The following is a 19621-nucleotide window of genomic DNA, read 5'->3' as shown; positions in this document are numbered from 1 at the left end:
TGATGCCCATCTTCCAAATTTCAGTTTCAAAGTCCCTTCTAGGGGGAAAATGTCCCTGCTTCGCAGAGGAAGGCCAGTTCATCCCATCACATGCTGCTGTAGCGTCTTGTTTTTCTCCTTTTAGCCATGCATTGCACTTTTGATTCCTTCTTTTGTTTCTGTTCTTCTGGCTTGATTGTGAAGATTTATTTATTTACTTACTTTTGTTATTTAAAACATAGGCTGTCCCCACTCACTGGAGTATAAATTTCATGCTTCCAGTTCCTAGTGTGTGGTCCACGGTCTGCCATAGAGTTTGAGAATGTTTGTTAAACATAAAGAAAGAAACGTACAGATTTTCTGTTTTAAAAAACTTTTCAAACTATAGGCAAAAAGAAGAAGGAAAGAAATAACCAGGACTGCTGCTACTGCTGCTAAGTCGCTTCAGTTGTGTCCGACTCTGTGCGACCCCGTAGATGGCAGCCGACCAGGCTCCGCCGTCCCTGGGACTCTCCAGGCAAAAACACTGGAGTGGGTTGCCATTTCCTTCTCCAATGAGTGAAAGTGAAAAGTGAAAGTGAAGTCGCTCAGTCGTGTCTGACTAGTAGCGACCCCATGGACTGCAGCCCACCAGGCTCCTCTGTCCATGCGATTTTCCAGGCAAGAGTACTGGAGTGGCTTGCCATTGCCTGCTGGTAATCTTTTTTTTTCTCCAGACACAAATTGGTTAGATAACAAAGTATTTTATATAAAATGTCATCTTTTTATTGATTCCATGGAGACTGAAATCTTCTCTCTCTGTCCTAATTATTATATCATCGGTGTCCTTTCTTCCCTTGGACATACATATCTATAACAATTATAGAATTCATAAGTTATGGGGACTTCCCTGATGGCCCAGTGGTTAGAACTCTACGCTTCCACTCCATGAGGCACGGGTTTGATCCCTGGCCTGGGAACTAAGATTCTTCAAGATGCCTGGGACAGCCAAAAAATTAAAAAAAAAAAATGAATTCATAAGTGAAAGATAACTTTTTGATAGATTAAATTTTGCACTGCTAGCTTCCTGCTGAGTATAGAGCACTGTGTTAGAGGGAGCTTTCTCCGAAGCAAGACTACAGGGTATGCAGCCCCTGGGAAGAGCTTGAGCAGAAACTGATAGAGAACAGATTCTTGTTTGAATGAAAAGCTTGTATTACTTTGGTCCAGGAGCCACCTCTATCCTCACAAGCTCTCACCCCGTAGCAGGCCATGTCACTGGCCTGTTGAAGGCTTCCCTGCAGTCCTCATGCCCTTCCCTTATCCACCAGGTGCAGGAGCCACCGTGCCTGGGAGCCCACTATACTTTTAGAGGCCCACATAAAGGTTTCATTTCTTTTAAAATATCAAATGAAAAAGATAACTTTTAAGTCAAAGAAAATATTTTAATATATAATATTAACATGTTTATGTTCATGCAGCCATAAACTATGGTTTTTAATATATATTTCTGTGTGTGTCTTAGAGGAAGGGGTGCATGAAGGCCTGGAAAACCTTTCGGAGGGAGAGGGATAAATTAGGACTGTGGGATTAACAGATACAGGGGAAGGAGAGGGCGGGATGAACTGAGTAAGCAGCATTGACGTGTATATATACTATCATGTGTAAAACAGATAGCTAGAGGAAAGCTGCTGTGTAACACAGGGAACTCAGCCTGGTGCTCTGTGATGACCTAGAGGGGTGGGAAGCCGGAGGGAAGGAAATAGAGGTTCAAGAGAGAGGAGATATATATATACATGTGTGTGTGTGTGTGTGTCTGTGTGTGTGTGTGTCTGTGTGTGTGTGTGTGTGTATAATGATGACTGAGTCAAGTTGTTGTACGGCAGAAACCAACAGAAACCAACATACATTGTAAAGCAGTTTCCCTCCAGTTAAAAAAAACATATACCCGCTGCTATATATAAAACAGGGTAAACAACAAGGATCTTCTGTATGGCATAGGGAACTATAATCAATATCTTGTAATAACCTACAATGGAAAAGAATCTAAAAAAGAATATATATATATGCATATAAAACGGAATCACTTTGTTTTATACCTGAAACTAACCCAAGATTGTAAGCCATCTGTACTTCAACAAAAAAAAATTGAAAGAAAAGAAAAAACCTCTCCGGAGGAAGGGAGGTGGGGTCAGTCACTCTGACCTCTCCTCCTGGAGCCAGTGTATTGTTTCAGGGCTGCTTTGCCCCTTATTTTGAGTGTTTATTTGGATTTCCTCTTTAACGTTTCTCATTGTTCTGAAAGTACAGGATATGACACGGTTCAGTTACTAGAACGGACTTCTATTATTTCCATGACCAGAATGTGAATATCCAAACGACTCCAGACTTGGTTGCTGCTGCTGCTGCTGCTGCTGCTAAGTCGCTTCAGTCATGTCCGACTCTGTGCGACCCCATAAACGGCAGCCCACCAGGCTCTGCTGTCCCTGGGATTTTCCAGGCAAGAACACTGGAGTGGGTTGCCATTGCCTTCTCCAGTGCATGAAAGTGAAAAGTGAAAGTGAAATCACTCAGTCATGTACAATTCTTCGTGACCCCATGGACTGCAGCCCACCAGGCTCCTCTGTCCATGGGATTTTCCAGGCAAGAGTACTGGAGTGGGGTGCCATTGCCTTCTCCTCCAGACTTGGTAGGAATAGTCAAAAGCCCATAGCCCTCTTGATTGGACCTGCCTGTGCTCACCCTGTTGATCTGACATGAACTATGTCATCAAGGTGGGTGCTGGCACCTTAGGAATTTTGAAAAAGAGCCCATGTCTGAATTATCCAAGAACACACAGAAGTATACATGCATATGTATGGCTGAATCCCTTAGTTATCCACCTGAAACTATCACAACATTGTTAATCGTCTATACTCCAATACAAAATAAAAAGTTAAAACAAAACAAAAAAGAACACATAGAAGAGCTTTTCCCTTGGGTAAAGTGGGCAGAAAGTGAAGAGGAACTCAAAAGCCTCTTGATGAAAGTAAAAAAGGAGAGTGAAAAGGTTGGCTTGAAGCTCAACATTCAGAAAACAAAGATCATGGCATCTGGTCCCATCACTTCATGGGAAATAGATGGAAAAACAGTGGAAACAGTGTCAGACTTTATTTTTTTGGGCTCCAAAATCACTGCAGATGCTGATTGCAGCCATGAAATTAAAAGACGCTTACTCCTTGGAAGGAAAGTTATGATCAACCTTGATAATATATTAAAAAGCAGAGACATTACTTTGCCAACCAAGGTCCGTCTAGTCAAGGCTATGGTTTTTCCCATGGTCATGTATGGATGTGAGAGTTGGACTGTGAAGAAAGCTGATCGCCGAAGACCTGATGCTTTTGAACTGTGGTGTTGGAGAAGACTCTTGAGAGTCCCTTGTACCGCAAGGAGATCCAACCAGTCCATTCTAGGGGAGATCAATCCTGGGTGTTCATTGGAAGGACTGATGCTAAAGCTGAAACTGCAATACTTTGGCCACCTCATGTGACGAGTTGACTCACTGGAAAAGACTCTGATGCTGGGAAGGGTTGGGGGTGGGAGGAGAAGGGGACGATGGAGAATGAGATGGCTGGATGGCATCACCGACTCTGTGGACATGAGTTTGAATGAACTCCGGGAGTTGGTGATGGACAGGGAGGCCTGGCGTGCTGTGATTCATGGGGTCGCGTAGAGTCGGACATGACTGAGTGACTGAACTGAACTGAACTGAACTGAAAGTGGGCAGAATTTGCTATGATAATAGCAGCTTGTTGGTTTGAATCCGTTTCCCTTTAGAGGAGCCCCAGAAAAGACCCTGATGCTGGGAAAGATTGAAAGCAAGAGTAGAACGAGGTGGAAGACGATGAGATGGTTAGACAGCATCACTGACTCAATGAACATGAGTTTGAGCAAACTCTGGAAGATATTGAAGGACAGGGAAGCCTAGTATGTTGCAGTTGAAGTCGAAAAGAGTCTGACGCAACTTAGCAAGTGAATGTCAGAGCCCCAGAAATCTTGTGTGATTTTTGTTGTTGTTGTTGTTGTTCCTGTAACACATTTTAACAAAACTTGGATAACTTTAGACCCTGTATTATATACAGTTCTCTCAATCATTTCCATCTGGGTCCCCTTTCCAGGCCTCTTTGCTCTGCTGTCTTGAACTTTCCAATCCAGTCTTCCACCTTCTCCCAGAACTTTTAATTCCATTCCATTCTCCTAGGTGAAATCAGAGCACGAGCCTCAGGGAAGCAAAGTAAATCCTTCTTTCTTTGCTTTTATAGGACAATCTGTATGGCAGAGGAATTCTGTGCTGGGAAAAGTTGCTTGTGATCATGGAAAATGATGTTTCTGAAAGTCTCTTCTTCAACAAATGAAGGTATCAGCACTGCAGCAAAGGGTCCCAGGTCCTAGCCTGTCTCATGCTCAGGTGAATTTTGTTTTTTCACAACAGGAGAAGTGATGCCAGCCAAAATCTAGGCCTTCTCTGCCCACTGAAGCCAAATAAGAAATACAAAGACAGAATTTGGAAGAAATAGAAAGGTGGCTTTAATTCTCAGCCAGTGGAGAGGGGAACACAGTAGGTTCATGTCTCAAAAACTGTGCCCCCCTCCAAGAGGAGTCTAGGGATTCTCTAAGAGGAGGGTTCCCGGTCAGGAGTTGGTGATGGGGAACAAAGGTATTAGGATCTTGATTTCTTCCTCTTGCATTGTTTCAATGACAGTCATAGGCTGGCATCAGTAACCCAGTAATTGAATCTGGCATTCTCTGCGGCCTGCTTTCCGATATGTAAAAAGAAGAACTATAAGGGGAAGAGTGTTGTAAGGGTAGACACCAGATATAGGATTTATTTAGCACAGAGTCAAGCGAAAGCCTGTCCTATTCTTTCTGATCTCATGGACTATACAGTCCATGGAGTTCTCCAGGCCAGAATACTGGAGTGGGTAGCCTTTTTCGTCTCCAGGGAATCTTCCTAACCCAGGGATTGAACCCAGGTCTCCCGTGTTGCTGGTGGATTCTTTACCAGCTGAGCCACAAGGGAAGCCGAAGAATAATCGAGTGGGTAGCCTATCCCCTCTCCAGCAGATCTTCCTCACCCAGGAATCCAACCGGGGTCTCCTGGATTGCAGTTGGATTCTTTACCAATTGAGCTATCAGGGAAGCCCATCTGCCTGCAACGCGGGAGACCTGGGTTCAATCCCTGGGTCCAGAAGAGCCCCTGGAGAAGGAAATCGCAACCCACTCCAGTATTCTCGTCTGGAAAATCCCATGGACAGAGTAACCTTGGCAGGCTGCAGTCCACGGGGTCGTGCAGAGTCAGACACGATCTAGCGACTGAAAAACAAAAAGAGGGCTGACTACAGACCCTGGTCATCAAGTTCTGCTTTTGGCTCAGTTCCACAAGTCCTAACGTTTATAGTGCTGCTGCTGCTAAGTCACTTCAGCCGTATCCGACTCTGTGCGACCCCATAGACGGCAGTCCACCAGGCTCCCTCGTCCCTGGGACTCTCCAGGCAAGAACACTGGAGTGGGTTGCCATTTCCTTCTCCAATGCATGAAAGTGAAAAGTGAAAGTGAAGTCGCTCAGTCGTGTCCGACTCTTAGCGACCCAATGGACTGCAGCCTACAGGCTCCTCTGTCCATGGAATTTTCCAGGCAAGAGTACTGGAGTCGGGTGCCATTGCCTTCTCCGCCTAACGTTTATATCCTTTTTTTTTTTTTTTGTAATATATGTACTTGTCCGCGAAGCCCCGCCTGCCCGGCCGGCTGGTGCAAATCCTGGGCAAGCCCGCAGCGGGGCGCCCACAACGCGCCGCCGCCGCCGGAGAGAGCGAAAACTACGTTTCCCAGAATCCTGCGTCCGCCGAGCCACTTCCGGGGTCCGCCGACGACATGGCGGCGTCCGTGGAGCACGATTCTCCGGAAAGCATGGAGGCGCCCCAGACGGCGGTGGAGGCGGAAGAAACGAAAACATTTAAAGACCTGGTAAGAGTGGATGATGCCAGCTTCCCTTTGTTCTTCCGGCGCCAGGCGCGGGCAGAGTCCGGTTGCCTTCCATCTAGGCCTGTGGTGTGCGGAAGCCGCTGGGGCCTAGCTCAGGTTTCCCCCAGGGTACCCGAGGCTCGGGTTCGGGGCGAGGGCCAGCCCTCAACTCCGAGTTTGGGTGGTGCGAGGGAGGCCGGGCCCGGGAGCCCCATTTGCCCATTTCAGCTCCACGTGGTGTGGCAGCGCTGTGTTTGTGCAGGATATTGTCCAGTGCGACCTGTCCGATTTGGGTTTAGGATTCGGATGAGCCGGGTTTGAATTCTGACCCTGTCAGTTACTCGATGCAAGTTATCTCGGTGCCTGACCTTCCATCTCCGTAAATTGAGGATTATGATAAGTATCTCATAGAACTGTGAAGATTAAAGGAAGTAACCCACGTAAAGAACTTGGCTTGGTCCCTGGTGAGTGGAGAGTGATGACAGCCTTGAGCTACTGTCCCAGTACTCAAAGTTAAGGAGGAGACTGAGTCAGTTCAGTTCAGTCGCTCCGTCGTGTCCGACTCTGCGACCCCAAGGACTGCAGCACGCCAAGCTTCCCAGTCCATCACCAACTCCCGGTGTCTGCTCAGACTCATGTTCATTGAGTCAGTGATGCCATCCAACCATCTCATCCTCTGTCGTCCCCTTTTCCTCCTGCCCTCAGTCTTTCCCAGGATCAGGGTCTTTTCCAATGAGTCAGTTCTTTGCATCAGGTGGCCAAAGTATTGAAGTTTCAGCTTCAGTATCAGTTCTTCCAATGAATATTCAGGACTGATTTCCTTTACGATGGACTAGTTGGGTCTCCTTGCAGTCCAAGGGACTCTGAAGAGTCTTCTCCAACACCACAGTTCAAAAACATCAAATCTTCCGCTCTCAGCTTTCTTTATAGTCCAATTCTCACATCCATACATGACTACTGGAAAAACCATAGCTTTGACTCGATGGACCTTTTTTGGCAAAGGTCTCTGCTTTTTAATATGCTGTCTAGGTTAGTCATAACTTTTCTTCCAAGGAGTAAGCATCTTTTTATTTCATGGTTGCAGTCACCATCTACTATAAATACCTTTTGAATCAAAATGTAGGAGATGCAGGTGTCACCAGCAAGGGTGCCCTGACAGTCCTTTAGTTGTGTGGGAGGCGAATGTGTGTTGTTCTTTGCTAAACTGTGTTTTTCTCAATTCTAAGGGTGTGACAGATGTGTTGTGCGAAGCTTGTGACCAGTTAGGATGGACAAAGCCCACAAAGATCCAGATTGAAGCTATTCCTTTGGCCTTACAAGGTAGGTTGAAATTAAGTATGTGGCCTGTTTCAGGTTCAGTGTAAAGTTGCACATACTGAGTTAAATGCTTACCAGATTTGAGAGCTATTGCTTTGCCTACTTCAAGTGAAATACAGTATGGTCAGTAAAGTGGCTTTTTGGCTGTTTAAAAAGTAATTCTGCCGTGTTAATGAGCTTACTTTTTGCAAGGTGATTTGTTGTCTTGTCTTTCCAGCATTTCTTTCTCAGTTTCTTCTGGTTCTTTTCCTTTGCCTTAGAGTGTTAATTCTATCTTCATTCTTTTTTACCCTCACTGTAAAACTCTACTAAGATTTCTCATCAAATTCCTAAGCTTTAATGCTGTCTACATCAGTGAGTTTCAGCCAGTGCTCATTAGAATCACCTGTGGATCCTTTAAAACTCTAGTGATTTGTGGGCTCCAGCCTAGACGTCCTGAATTGGAACTTCCAGGTGTGGGACCTAGGCATATATAGATATAAAACTGCATGGTTTACTCTGTTGTGTCTGCCCCTGGGGGAGCACCACTGATCCGATGCTCTTGCCTCCCACATCTGTATTTCTAGACCATATTTTTTTGGATGGACTCCAAACAAGTTTGTCCAACTGGTTTTTAGATACTTATTTCCAAGCTTACTGCACGAATCTCAAGTTCCCTGTATCCAAACCAGAGTCTTTATTTTTCTCACCAGAACTAATTTCTCTGTAGCCTGTATCTCAGTTTATGGCCTTTGAGTTTCCCAAGGTAGAAACCTCTGTGCCAGTCAGATTTTCTTTCATTGCTTTGTCTTTTATTTTTATTTTATTGAAATATAGTTGATTTACACTGACTGTTCATTTTTGTTTTCTTACTTTCTGTCTCTTACTTCACCTGGCCTCTGTTCAGGCTACCATCATAGCTCCCCTCGTATCCTCTCTGAGGTCTCATTTTTCCTGTGCTTTCCCCATTTTGGCCCTTGAGGTCACTTTAGAGTGTAAGGAAGAGTCACGTTCAAGTTGCGTCAGGGATAATTTCTAGGTGAGGAATCCTTAGCAATCAAGTGTGGCGGTCATTACTTGAAGGAAACCTTTCCCCTGGGTGCTGGGACATTGATTCAGTGTCCCAGTCTCTGGCCTTGGCCAAAGATTGCTGCCTTGGGGGCTACAGCGAACCTAGAGACAGTGGTTTTGGCTTGGGAATTAATTGCCAGATCTTCTCAGTTATGTCTTAATTGGCAATAACAGACCATGCTTAAGGAATTACTTCTGGCATTCTTCCCTCAGGAGGAGCAGTATAAACAGCGATTACTGTTAAGCTCCTTGGCTTCTCCTTATGCCATCAGGCCTGGGGTTTATCTTCTTAAAGAGTCATGTCATGTCATGTGTTAGTCGCTCAGTCGTGTTCGACACTTTGTGACCCCTGGACTGTAGCCCGCCAGGCTCCTCTGTCCATGGGATTTTTCCAGGCAAGAGGACTGGAGTGGGTTGCCATTTCCTTCTCCAGGGGATCTTCCCAACCCAGGGATAGAGCTGAGGTCTCCTGTATTGCAGGCGGCTTCTTTACTATCTGGGTCACCAGGGAAGTCTTAAAGAGTGTTGATACTTAAAGGTCATGATACTCCCTGCCTAAAGTCCTTCGTTCCTCTGTCTTAAAGGAAGACATGAGAACTCCTTAGCCTGGCCGTGGGTTTCCTCACTCTTCTCCTTCTCCCCCTTGACTTCTGGCTTCTGGCCGCGTTGTACTTCTCCCTTTCCTTACTCGTTCTGCGTTCTTTAAAGCCTCTTTCCTCACACGAGACTGTCCTTTCTTTGCTGACCTCCAGGTTTAATGTGCTTGTCACCTCTGTTAGCCTTTCCTGACTCTTCCGAGCAGTAAGTTACTCCTTCCTTTTTTCACCCTGTTCTGCGGGGACCTGTCATATTAGTATGTATCGTGTATTTTACCTCTGGATTTTGAGCTTATTCGGAGCAGAGACCGTGTCTTCTGTCTGATCAACCTCCTCCTCCCCTCAATTCATCAAATATTTATTCATGGTCTGTGTTGTGCCCAGCATTTAGTCATATTTCCAGCAAGATGGGAATGGTGCAGAGAGCATTTCTTTGCTATTATGTATGTTCTATGGGAATAGCGCAGAGAGCATTTCTTTGCTATTATGCATATTCTTTGTCTTCTAGGTCGTGATATCATCGGGCTGGCAGAAACCGGCTCTGGGAAAACCGGCGCCTTTGCTCTGCCCATTCTCAACGCATTGTTGGAGACACCCCAGCGTCTGTTTGCCTTAGTTCTCACCCCGACTCGGGAGCTGGCCTTTCAGATCTCAGAGCAGTTTGAAGCCCTGGGGTCTTCTATTGGGGTGCAGTGTGGTAAGTGTTGGGAGGAAAGGACTCTCTTCACAGTTTCTTCACAGGTTGAGCATGAATGTGAAAGGGAATGAAAAGAAGTGTTGTTAATATAAGTTCACCGACCTAAAGAGCTGATTGGGTATTTTAGCTTCGGGGAAAGTTGTCATTGTAAGGGAAGAGAAATGAAAGTAAAATATCTGGCATTGGCTTTAAAAGATGTTCACTGCATTATGGAAAGAAAATTAAGGGTCTCTTTTTAATATTCTTTTTATTTCTGTAGCTGTCGTTGTAGGTGGAATTGATTCAATGTCCCAATCTCTGGCCCTGGCCAAAAAACCACATATAGTGATAGGTGAGTAACGGACACCAGTTAAAGGTGCTGGTGAGGGTGAATTTCAGAAAAACCTACTGATGCTGTGTGTAATTTATTTGTGCGGAAAGTGTTCAAAGAGTGACTATCTGTAACCCTGTTTAATGTTTTTTTTTTAATTTCTGGAATTCTGGTTAGGAGGGAGCGGTCACTCCCTTTCTGTCCTTTTTCTTAAACATGTCCTCAACCTTTCTTGTTAGCAACTCCTGGCCGACTGATTGACCACTTGGAAAATACGAAAGGTTTCAACTTAAGAGCCCTCAAGTACTTGGTCATGGATGAAGCAGACCGAATCTTGAATATGGATTTTGAGACAGAGGTGAGCTCGTAACATCTTTCCTCCTCTTAGAACTTCTCAGGTGCCCCGTTTCAAAGTCTGATTCATAGCTCACTTGCTTTTTGGAGCACTTACCATTGTCATTTAATTTAACATATCTGCTGCTTTTTTTTTTTATTGAAAGATGGTTGATTTACAATATTATATTGCTTTTAGGAGTGCAACATAGTGCTTCAGTATTTCTGTAGATTATGCTCCATATACTCCATTTAAGATTATTATAGAATAATGACTCTGTGTCCCTGTGCTGGTACAATATATCCTTGTTGCTTTTAAATTTAATTAATTTTGAAATTGAAGAATTATAGATTTACAGTGTTTCTGGTATATAGCAAAGTGATTCAGTTATACGTATATCTATCTGTGTATATGTGTGAGTGTGTATGTTCTTTTCCCCATTCTATTCCATTATAGTTTCTTACAAGATATTGAAAACAGTTCCCTGTCCTGTATAATAGGACCTTGTTGTTTATTTACTGTATGCACAGTAGTTTGCATCTGCCAATCCCAAACTATTAATCTATCTCCCCCGCTTCCTCTTGGTAACCTTAAGTTTGTTTCCTATGTCTGTGAATCTGTTTCATAAATAAATTAATTTGTACTGTTTTTTAGATTCCATATTGAAGTGATATCATAGGATATTTGTCTTTGACTTCACTTAGTATAATCATCTCTAGGTCTGTCCGTGCTGTTGCAGATGGCATTGTTTCATTTTTAATGGCTGGGCACTATTACATTGTATAATGCACCACCACTTTATCCCTCATCTGTCGATGGACATTTAGCTTGCTTTCATTTCTTGGCTATTGTAAATAGTCTCAGCATCCTCTTTAGGATATAGTCTGACTTTTGAGGGGGAGATAGATTAGGAATTCTAGGATTAACATATCCAGACTATTGTATATAAAATAAACAACAGGACCTACTGTATAGCACATGGAACTGTATTCAGTATTTTGTAATAACCTGTGCTAGGGGGGCTTCCCTGGCGGTTCAGGTGATAATCTGCCTGCAATGCACAAAACGTGAGTTTGATCCCTGGGTTGGGAAGATCACCTGCAGAGGGGAATGGCAGCCTACTCCAGTATTTTTGCCTGGAGAATTCCATGGACAGAGGAGCCTGGCAGGCTACAGTCTATGGGGTCACAAAGAGTCAGACACGTGACTAACACACACGCACACGTACACATAGTGAAAAAGAATCTGAAAAAGAGTATATTTATGTGAATCACTTTGCTGTATACTTGAAATGGTGTAAATCAGCTATTCTTCAATTAAAAAGCAAATAGTTGGGCAAAATGCATATATATTATATGTAGTCTGACTTTGATTTTAGAGTGAAGAAATATCAAAAGCAGATTTTCTTTTCCATTTCATTTGATTTCAACCTCTTCTATTTTTGACAAGAAGTTCTTCATAACTTACTTAGTTGATTATTGCTTATTCTTCCCTTTTCTTTTAGATTCGCTATACTGTACTGATTTAAAGTGTTCTTTTCTCTGATTAGCATTATTTTTTGATAGCATCGGGTGTGCTGCCTGATAGTATATATTCAGTAAGTTTTAGCTGAATTGAATCGAAGGTTTGAGTTCCCAAATCCTCACTGGGATGTATTTAGTTTGTGATCCCTTATCTCCTTCACCAAATACATTTGCAGGTGTCCAGTGTAAATGTCGTGTTGGTATCCTTTGCTCTTTCTGCCTTAGGTTGACAAGATCCTCAAAGTGATTCCCCGAGATCGGAAAACATTTCTCTTCTCTGCTACGATGACCAAGAAGGTGAACTTTTCTAGGACTTCTCTTTTCTTCTTTATAAGAATTGATAAGTAGAAACAGTCCTAGTAACAAGAATAAAAACCGAGCACTTAGGAATCAATGTACTAATCTAGGTGTCCTTTCTCCAGGTGCAAAAACTTCAGCGAGCGGCGCTGAAGAACCCTGTGAAATGCGCCGTCTCCTCCAAGTACCAGACAGTTGAGAAGTTGCAGCAGTATTATCTTTTTATTCCTTCCAAGTTCAAGGTAGAGTGTTTACTCTGATCATTCCTGCCTCTCCCTCTCCTCCTTCACCACAGTGTTTGAAAGTGTCAGCTCTTGATTAGCTAAGTGCTGTTTGTTTTAGAGCTCATGCCGTGTTTACATTTATCACTGATAACGCCGAGCATTCCGGGAATTCACAATGTATTAAACCAGAGTAATGAAGTCATGATATAATCCCTTCCTAACCCCATCCTTGAGGTAGTTTTTCTTTGGTCTGCTTATTATGTGGCTTTTTTGTGGGCAGCAGACCCTAGTCCTGTCCTCTGATGTAAGGGCTTTGTGTGCTTGCTGAGCCCAGGTTGCCTTGTGCTTGGTGTCAGGCTGTGTGTGTAACTCATGGTTCTCAGAGATGATAATGGTAAAGCTGATTAAGGGGTGCAGGGCTGCCAGCTCAGGGTCTGGATAATTGAGAAGCAGCTAGAGGCCTAGTCTTTTACGTAGTTTATATGCCCAGGACTCTCTCTTCCAGGTTCAGTTAAATATATTGTTTTGGCTTTGTGATTTAGGATACCTACCTGGTTTATATTCTGAATGAATTGGCTGGGAACTCCTTTATGATATTCTGCAGCACTTGTAACAACACTCAGAGGACAGCTCTGCTACTCCGCAATCTTGGATTTACCGCCATTCCGCTCCACGGACAGATGAGTCAGGTAACTATTCTTCAGCGTCTTCAGTGGTGGCATGAGAATGATAAACCTGCAGCAGGAGGTTTCTGCCGTAGCAGCATGTGACACTGCTGTATCTTTCCGCAGTCGTCCTGGTGTTACGGGCTTTACAGTGTTGCTGTCAATGCTGCTTCCTCCTTTTAGGATAGCAGGAGGCTCCAGTTAGAATATTCCACAGGTAGTTGTCTGGTATGGAAGCTGTAGAGTTGATTTATTCAGCCTGCGTGTGTGCTAAGTTGCTTCAGTTGTGTCAGACTCTGTGTGACCCCATGGGCTGTAGCCTGCCAGGCTCCTCTGTTCATGGGGTTCTGCAGGCAAGAATACTGGAGTGGGTTGCCATGCCCTCCCCCAGGGGTCCTGGAGGAGGTCTCTTACATGTCCTGCATTGGCAGGCAGCTTCCTTACTACCAGTACCACCTGGGAAGCCCGATTTGTTCAGCCCTCGTGGTAAATTATTTCCGAGTTACCTTTCTGTCGTGTTTAACGATGTTTTATGTTAGTATTTTCTAGTTTTAGTGTGAGACCTTTTTTTTTTTAATTGCTTCCATGTTTCTTTTTGACCTGTTAAGCTCAGTTAGACTGAAGGGGAAACATCATTTAAAAAATTTCTTTCTTGGTTCTTGTATCTATTTAATGTGTCTAGTTTGTGTGTCTTGGATTTCCAAGATTCCTTAGATTTTTCAAAATGAAAATTCTTTCCATTTCTTTTCATTGTTTCAGAGCAAGCGCCTGGGATCCCTTAATAAATTTAAGGCGAAGGCTCGTTCCATTCTTCTAGCAACTGATGTTGCAAGCCGCGGTTTGGACATACCCCATGTGGATGTAGTCGTTAACTTTGACATTCCTACCCATTCCAAGGTGAGTCTTGTTGCTGACCTGACTTTCTCGCCCAAAATATTTTTCTTTTCTTTTTCTTCCTTTTCCTTTCTTCCCTTCTCCTTTCCTTTCTTCCGCTCTAATTCTCTCTCTCCCTCCTTTTTTCCTTTTTTTTTTTTTTGAATTGAGGTGTAATTGACATGTAACATTATATTAGTTTCAGGTATAAAATGTGATGATTCAGTATTTGTGTATATTGCAAAATGGTCACAGTAAGTCTAGGTAACATCTGTCACTATTCATAGTTGCACTTTTTTTTTTCTTTCGGTGAGAACTAAGATATTTTCCCTTAGCAGTTTTCAGATGTGCAGTACCGTGTTTTTAACTCTTGTCCGCATGTTGTAAGTTACACCCCCCATGACTTAATTATTTTATAACTGAAATTTGTGCCTTTTGACCTCCTTCACCCATTTCACATACACGGATCCCTGCCTCTGGCAACCACCAAACCTGTTTTCTGTATCTGTGAACTGTCTTTTGTTGTTGTTAGATTTCACATATAAGTGAGATCTCTGTATTTGTCCCTTTCTAACTTATTTTACTGAGTCGAATACCTTCAAGGTCTAGCCAATGTTGTCACAAACAGGAATGTGTCATTCATTAATGTGGCTGAATAATGTTCCATTGTATCCAAAGTGTATTTCTTTATCATCTGAGCCATAAGGGAAGCCCCCAAAGTGTATTTCTTAATGAATGTTTTTTGTCTTGCTTTAGTTACAGTATTGGTTTGTGTGTGTATGTGTGTCCTAGTTAAGTTTCAGAAGTTAGGAAACTCTTGATCTGTTCATTCTCCTCATCTTGCACATGCCTGTGGACGTGACATTAATGAATGTGAAGGAAGGAGCCCAGGAGAGGGGCACGATGCTCACCATCAGAGGAGCAGATGTACAACATGCTGACCTGGGTTGGTCTAACTGATGAGAAATGGCTGCCTGTGGTCCTCAGCGATCCCAGGGTTTCTCAGCCTGGGCACCGTTTACACCTCAGGCCGGGAGTTCTCTGTTGTATGGCTGTCTGCATTGTAGGATGCTTAGCATTCCTGGCCCCTACCCATAGGTGACATTGTGACCACAAGGTATGTTTCTAGACAGTTTATAGATGCTCCCTGGGGAAGACAAAACTGCCCCCAGTTGAGAACAACTAGTATGTCTAGGATTTTCACAGTAACTCTGAGTTTGGAAGTGTGTTTGTGCCCCTGTCTTATAGACAGAAACCATGGTTCAGAGAGGTTCTGGGACTTGCAGACAGTTGTGTCGTTGGTTGGGATCAGGGGAAGCAGAGCTGTGACCCAGGTCTACCTCTAGACCCAGGCCATTTTCCTCTATCTGTGAGTGTGTCTGTGGAGATGTGCTTTGTGGATTCATCTTTCTATAAAAGAAAGGAAAGTGGGGGGCGGTCAGTTTTGTGCTGTGAGGAGAATTAAAAAAGTGAGGCAGATGTATCTCAATGGATTGCCAGTTTCTCCACGTTCCAGGACAGATCTGTTTTCTTTCAAAGGTTGGCAGGAAGACTTTACATACACAGTTTTTAATTCATATTCCAGCTGACTCAGAGTTACTTGCTCACTGTGTTTCAGGATTACATCCATCGAGTAGGTCGGACAGCTCGAGCTGGGCGCTCTGGAAAGGCTATTACCTTTGTCACACAGTAAGTGACCCGACTTCAGGGCAGGGCAATGTAGAGAAAGGAGCAGAACCCTGGGGCCAACTCACTTGGAACCTGACTTCGCCTTTCACTGTAATAGGCACTAAGCCTTCCTCATCCCACCTTCATCATTTGCAAAATGGAAATAGTAATACCAGCCTTGCAGGGTTTTAATGAAGACTGAAGATGTATATGTAAAGAGCGTACACTGCACGTGTGTAGCGGAGTACTGGGTGTATAAAAGCACATACACCAAAACCCTGTTATTTTTTTTTAACGTCTGGAGCCAGAGAACAGTGACCATTCCCTCAGCTCACCATATTACAATAACTGTTCTTCTTGTTTTTAAAGGAACAAACAGCCATGTGTCCTAGGTTTTTCTGGGAGTCAGGGATGTGGTGGGTGGTTTTCTGCTGGGCTGTGCACAGCAGATTGCATTTAATCAATATTCTGAAAAGGAGTAACAGGTTTGATATTACTGAAAACCATGGCCCCTGTTGTGTCATCGTTTTGGGATGGACAGACGGACGTGTATGTTGTCAGCCAGCCAGAGCCGTGTCAACTTTCCTTCCTCAGGTATGACGTGGAGCTCTTCCAGCGCATAGAGCACTTGATTGGGAAGAAACTGCCTGTCTTTCCAACCCAGGATGACGAAGTCATGATGCTGACAGAACGTGTGACTGAGGCCCAGAGATTTGCCCGAATGGTATGCAGCTCGTTAACTTGCTTATTTTTGGCTGTGCTGGGTTTTCATCGTTGCACAGGCTTTCTCTAGTTGCAACGAGCCAAGGCTACTCTCTAGTTGCGATGCAAGGGCTTCTCATTGTGGCGGCTTCTCTTGTTGCTGAGCATCGGCTTTGTGGTGCACGAGCCTCAGTATTTGTCATGTGTGGACTCTAGAGCACAGGCTCAGCTGTGACGCAGGGGGTAAGTTGCTCTGAGACATGTGGGATCTTCCCGGACCAGGATCGAAACCATGTCTCCTGCACTGGCAGGCAGATTCTTTATCACGGAGCTACCAGAGAAACCCCTGCTATGCCTTTTCTTACCAGCTTTTATGCAGCTTAACTGCATGCAATACACTTTATCGTGTTAATCCTTAATAAGTGGTATTATTTTATTCCAAGTGTAAGATGAGCATACTAAATCATAGAGATATAGGCAGTTTGCTTTTGACCCTGTAACTAAATGGTCAAATCAGGGTTTAGACTCAGTCTGATCACAGTGACGACATTCATTCCCAGCCACCGTTCATGTTTCACTTGAGGCAGGAAAACCTTTGAACTTGAGATGAGAAGACACAGCTGTGAGCTGTGAGTCTGGACAAGGTGTCTGACCTCTCAGAGTCAGTCCCTCACCTGTGGATGAAGAAGAGTAGTTACCTTGGAGACAGGGTTTATGAGCATCAGATAAGCCGGGGTGGACAGTGTAGTTCCTGAGAGCAGCTGTAGGGGGAGCAGTGGAGACAGAAGGGTCTAGAGGAGAACCCTTGCCAGTGCCCTATTATCCCAAGAGTGCTGCTCTGAGGGCTGAAGAGACAGTTCACGGGGCGCTTTCTGAGTAGCTGAGGTATGGGCTTGTGTTTCTGCCCACATGGGAGTCTTGGTGTTTTTGTTTATAAAAAATTTGATGTGCGTTGGAAAACATTTTTTAGAAATACAGAAGGGATTAAAATAGTGAAACATATAAGCCACCCCGCACAGAAAACCATTGATTACATTTGGCTGTTTTTCTTAAATCTTCATCTAGGCTGCATGTTAGCACTCATGTGATTCAGTTACCAAACTTGCCTAAACATGGCGGCAGGACTGATTTCTTAGAGTCACTGAAAGTTCCTTCACTACCTTCTGAATTGGCGAGGGAAGTCAGATTATGTGTTCTAGACAATTAGTAGTCTGAGGAGGATGAATTCAGTTTTTTAAAAACAGTACCACTTTTAGGTTTTAGAGACTGTTACCTTAGATGCTAGCATCTTAAAATTCTCATGCCATCCCTTCTTAGTGATTCTGTTATGAGTATGTAACATGCTTTCCACTGATATGTGTTCATGCTTCTCCCAGTTTTATATATTTTAGTTAATAACTGTGTTGAGCATCCTACTATGTACAGCTTTGCACACTTGCTTCCTTAGAATAAATTCCTAGAATTAGAATCAATTGTTGAGTGGAGAATAAACAGTTCAAATTCATACAGAATGCCCAGTTGCTCTCCAGGAAAGCTATAGCAGCTTACACGATGTATGTGACATTGTATATGGGACAGTGTCTATGCCTCCCCGTGGCCCTAAGCAGTTCTAGGTATTAGCATTCTCTTAAATCTTTGCTAGTCTGCCATATGAAAATAGTAGCTTCCTGTTTTCATTTTTTTATCTTTGATGACTAGCTAGATTAACAGTTTTGTATATTGGGATTTTGGTTTTCTTTGCTAATGTGAGGTGTTAGGGAATTACTTAGGGTTTTTTTTTTTTAAATAAATGAATTCTCTAATTTATCAAGATTCTGTTTATCTAGCTTGCCAGCTACGCCAGGTTTCTTAGTTGCAGCAGGTGGGGTCTATTAATAGTTCCCTGACTAGGGATCCCAGCGAGCCCCCTCCATTGGAAGCAGGGACTCTTGGCCACTGGACCACCAGGCGAGCAGAGGATTTGATCTGGTGGGGTGGGGACCAGGGTGTGTTCCCTCACTGACAGTAGTTCACCGTCAGCCCCATCCTTTCTGTGTGTTGCAGGAGTTAAGGGAGCATGGAGAGAAGAAGAAGCGCTCACGGGAGGATGCTGGGGACAACGATGACACGGAGGGTGCGATCGGCGTCAGGAACAAGGTGGCTGGAGGAAAAATGAAGAAACGGAAAGGCCACTGATCTCTTTTATAAAGACTTGATTTCTGCCTTCTGTTCTGTGGAGAGGATTGAAGGAGAGAATGGGACCTCTTCCTCAGGCCAAAGTCTGTCAGCATTGTGTCCAGACTGCCCGGCTCGTACAGTCCTGGGCCCCCTTCCGTGTGTTCGAGCATTGTTGCTGTGGGACGTTGGCACAGTGCTGATGTCGAGGCTCGGACTGGCCTTCCACTGTGGCTGCTCGTTCCTGGCATGAGGAGCATGTGCTCTCCTGTCCCTTCACACCCTTCTCACAGACCTGTGCTTTTTTCAGCTGCAACTCAAGGACTGGGCTAATGAAGCCCTCAACCTGTAATTGGAAAGGAAAGGGATGTTTATATCTGAGAAACAGTGGTACCTAAGCAGGCGCAGCTTGTGTTTCATGACTCTGAATGGGAAATAATAAATATTATTATAAAAAAAATTCAGACTCCTTGAAGACCTTTTTGTGTTAAAGACTTCATAGAAGAAGACTGCTGTGCGTGGCCTTTCTCTAGTTGCAGCTAGCATGGACTACTCTTCACTGCAGTGTGCAGCTTTCTCATTGCAGAGGCTTTGCCTGTTGTGGAGGACCGGCTCTAGGTGCCCAGCTTCAGTAGTTTCACCTCACGGGCTCAGTACTCGTGGAACGTGGGCTTAGTTGCTCCAAGGCATGTGGAATCTTCCCGGACCAGGGATCGAACCTGTGTCCCCTGCATTGGCGGGCAGATTCCTCACCCATCATGCCACCAGGGAAGTCCGCCACGTACATCTTAATGGAAAGTGCATGTTGTGTTTCTTAAAGCTATAGTGTTTAGTAAGAAGCGAAAAGTAGATGTCAGTAAAATTCTCTGTGGGAATCAAGTGTGGACTGTTGATTGCAGGAAGATCTCTGTAAATGTGGTAGGTGGGTGCCTACCACTGGGGGCTGATTCTCCATTAGTGTGTTTCCTGTTGGAACTCTCCAGAGCAGCTTAGATGATGGTAGCTCTGTCTCCCTCTGAGCCAGTGGATAAAAGCCGATGGATGATTGCTATTTCAACTCAGTGGAAGACTTTAGAAGCAGGCTGAATTTGAATCAGGTTGTGAGTGGTGGGATTCCCTGGTAGCTCCGATGGTAAAGAGTGCCTGTAGTGCTGGAGACCCAAATGGCAACTCACTCCAGTCTATTCTTGCCTGGAAAATCCCATGGATGGAGGAACCTGACAGGCTATAGTCCATGGGGTCACAAAGTGTCA

General features: G+C 44.2%; 1 protein-coding gene across 1 annotated transcript; it reads left to right on the top strand.

Annotated features, from left to right (window-relative positions):
* Positions 1-5818: 5818 nt before the first annotated feature.
* On the top strand, positions 5819-18987 carry DDX47 (DEAD-box helicase 47). Its single transcript, XM_055395958.2, has 12 exons — positions 5819-5961; positions 7185-7278; positions 9430-9618; positions 9878-9949; positions 10168-10286; positions 12011-12082; positions 12208-12324; positions 12849-12995; positions 13731-13868; positions 15463-15533; positions 16107-16236; positions 18258-18987. The coding sequence occupies exons 1-12, from the start codon at positions 5869-5871 to the stop codon at positions 18387-18389; spliced, it is 1374 nt and encodes a 457-aa protein (XP_055251933.2). The 5' UTR covers positions 5819-5868; the 3' UTR covers positions 18390-18987.
* Positions 18988-19621: the final 634 nt, after the last annotated feature.

The sequence above is a fragment of the Moschus berezovskii genome, chromosome 6 (genome assembly GCF_049115385.1).
Source record: "Moschus berezovskii isolate FMDL1 chromosome 6, NW_MosBer_1.0, whole genome shotgun sequence".
NCBI lineage: Eukaryota > Metazoa > Chordata > Mammalia > Artiodactyla > Moschidae > Moschus > Moschus berezovskii.
Note: the sequence above shows the minus strand (reverse complement) of the source record. Positions and strands in the feature narration are given on the sequence as shown.

What these genes read in the sequence shown, in the direction of transcription:
- DDX47 (XM_055395958.2), top strand. Translation starts at nt 5,869, where the DNA reads ATGGCGGCGTCCGTGGAGCACGATTCTCCGGAAAGCATGGAGGCGCCC. An exon ending in TATTCCTTTGGCCTTACAAG is followed by an intron (nt 7,279 to 9,429) that starts GTAGGTTGAAAT and finishes TTTGTCTTCTAG; the next exon opens with GTCGTGATATCATCGGGCTG. An exon ending in ACATTCCTACCCATTCCAAG is followed by an intron (nt 13,869 to 15,462) that starts GTGAGTCTTGTT and finishes ACTGTGTTTCAG; the next exon opens with GATTACATCCATCGAGTAGG.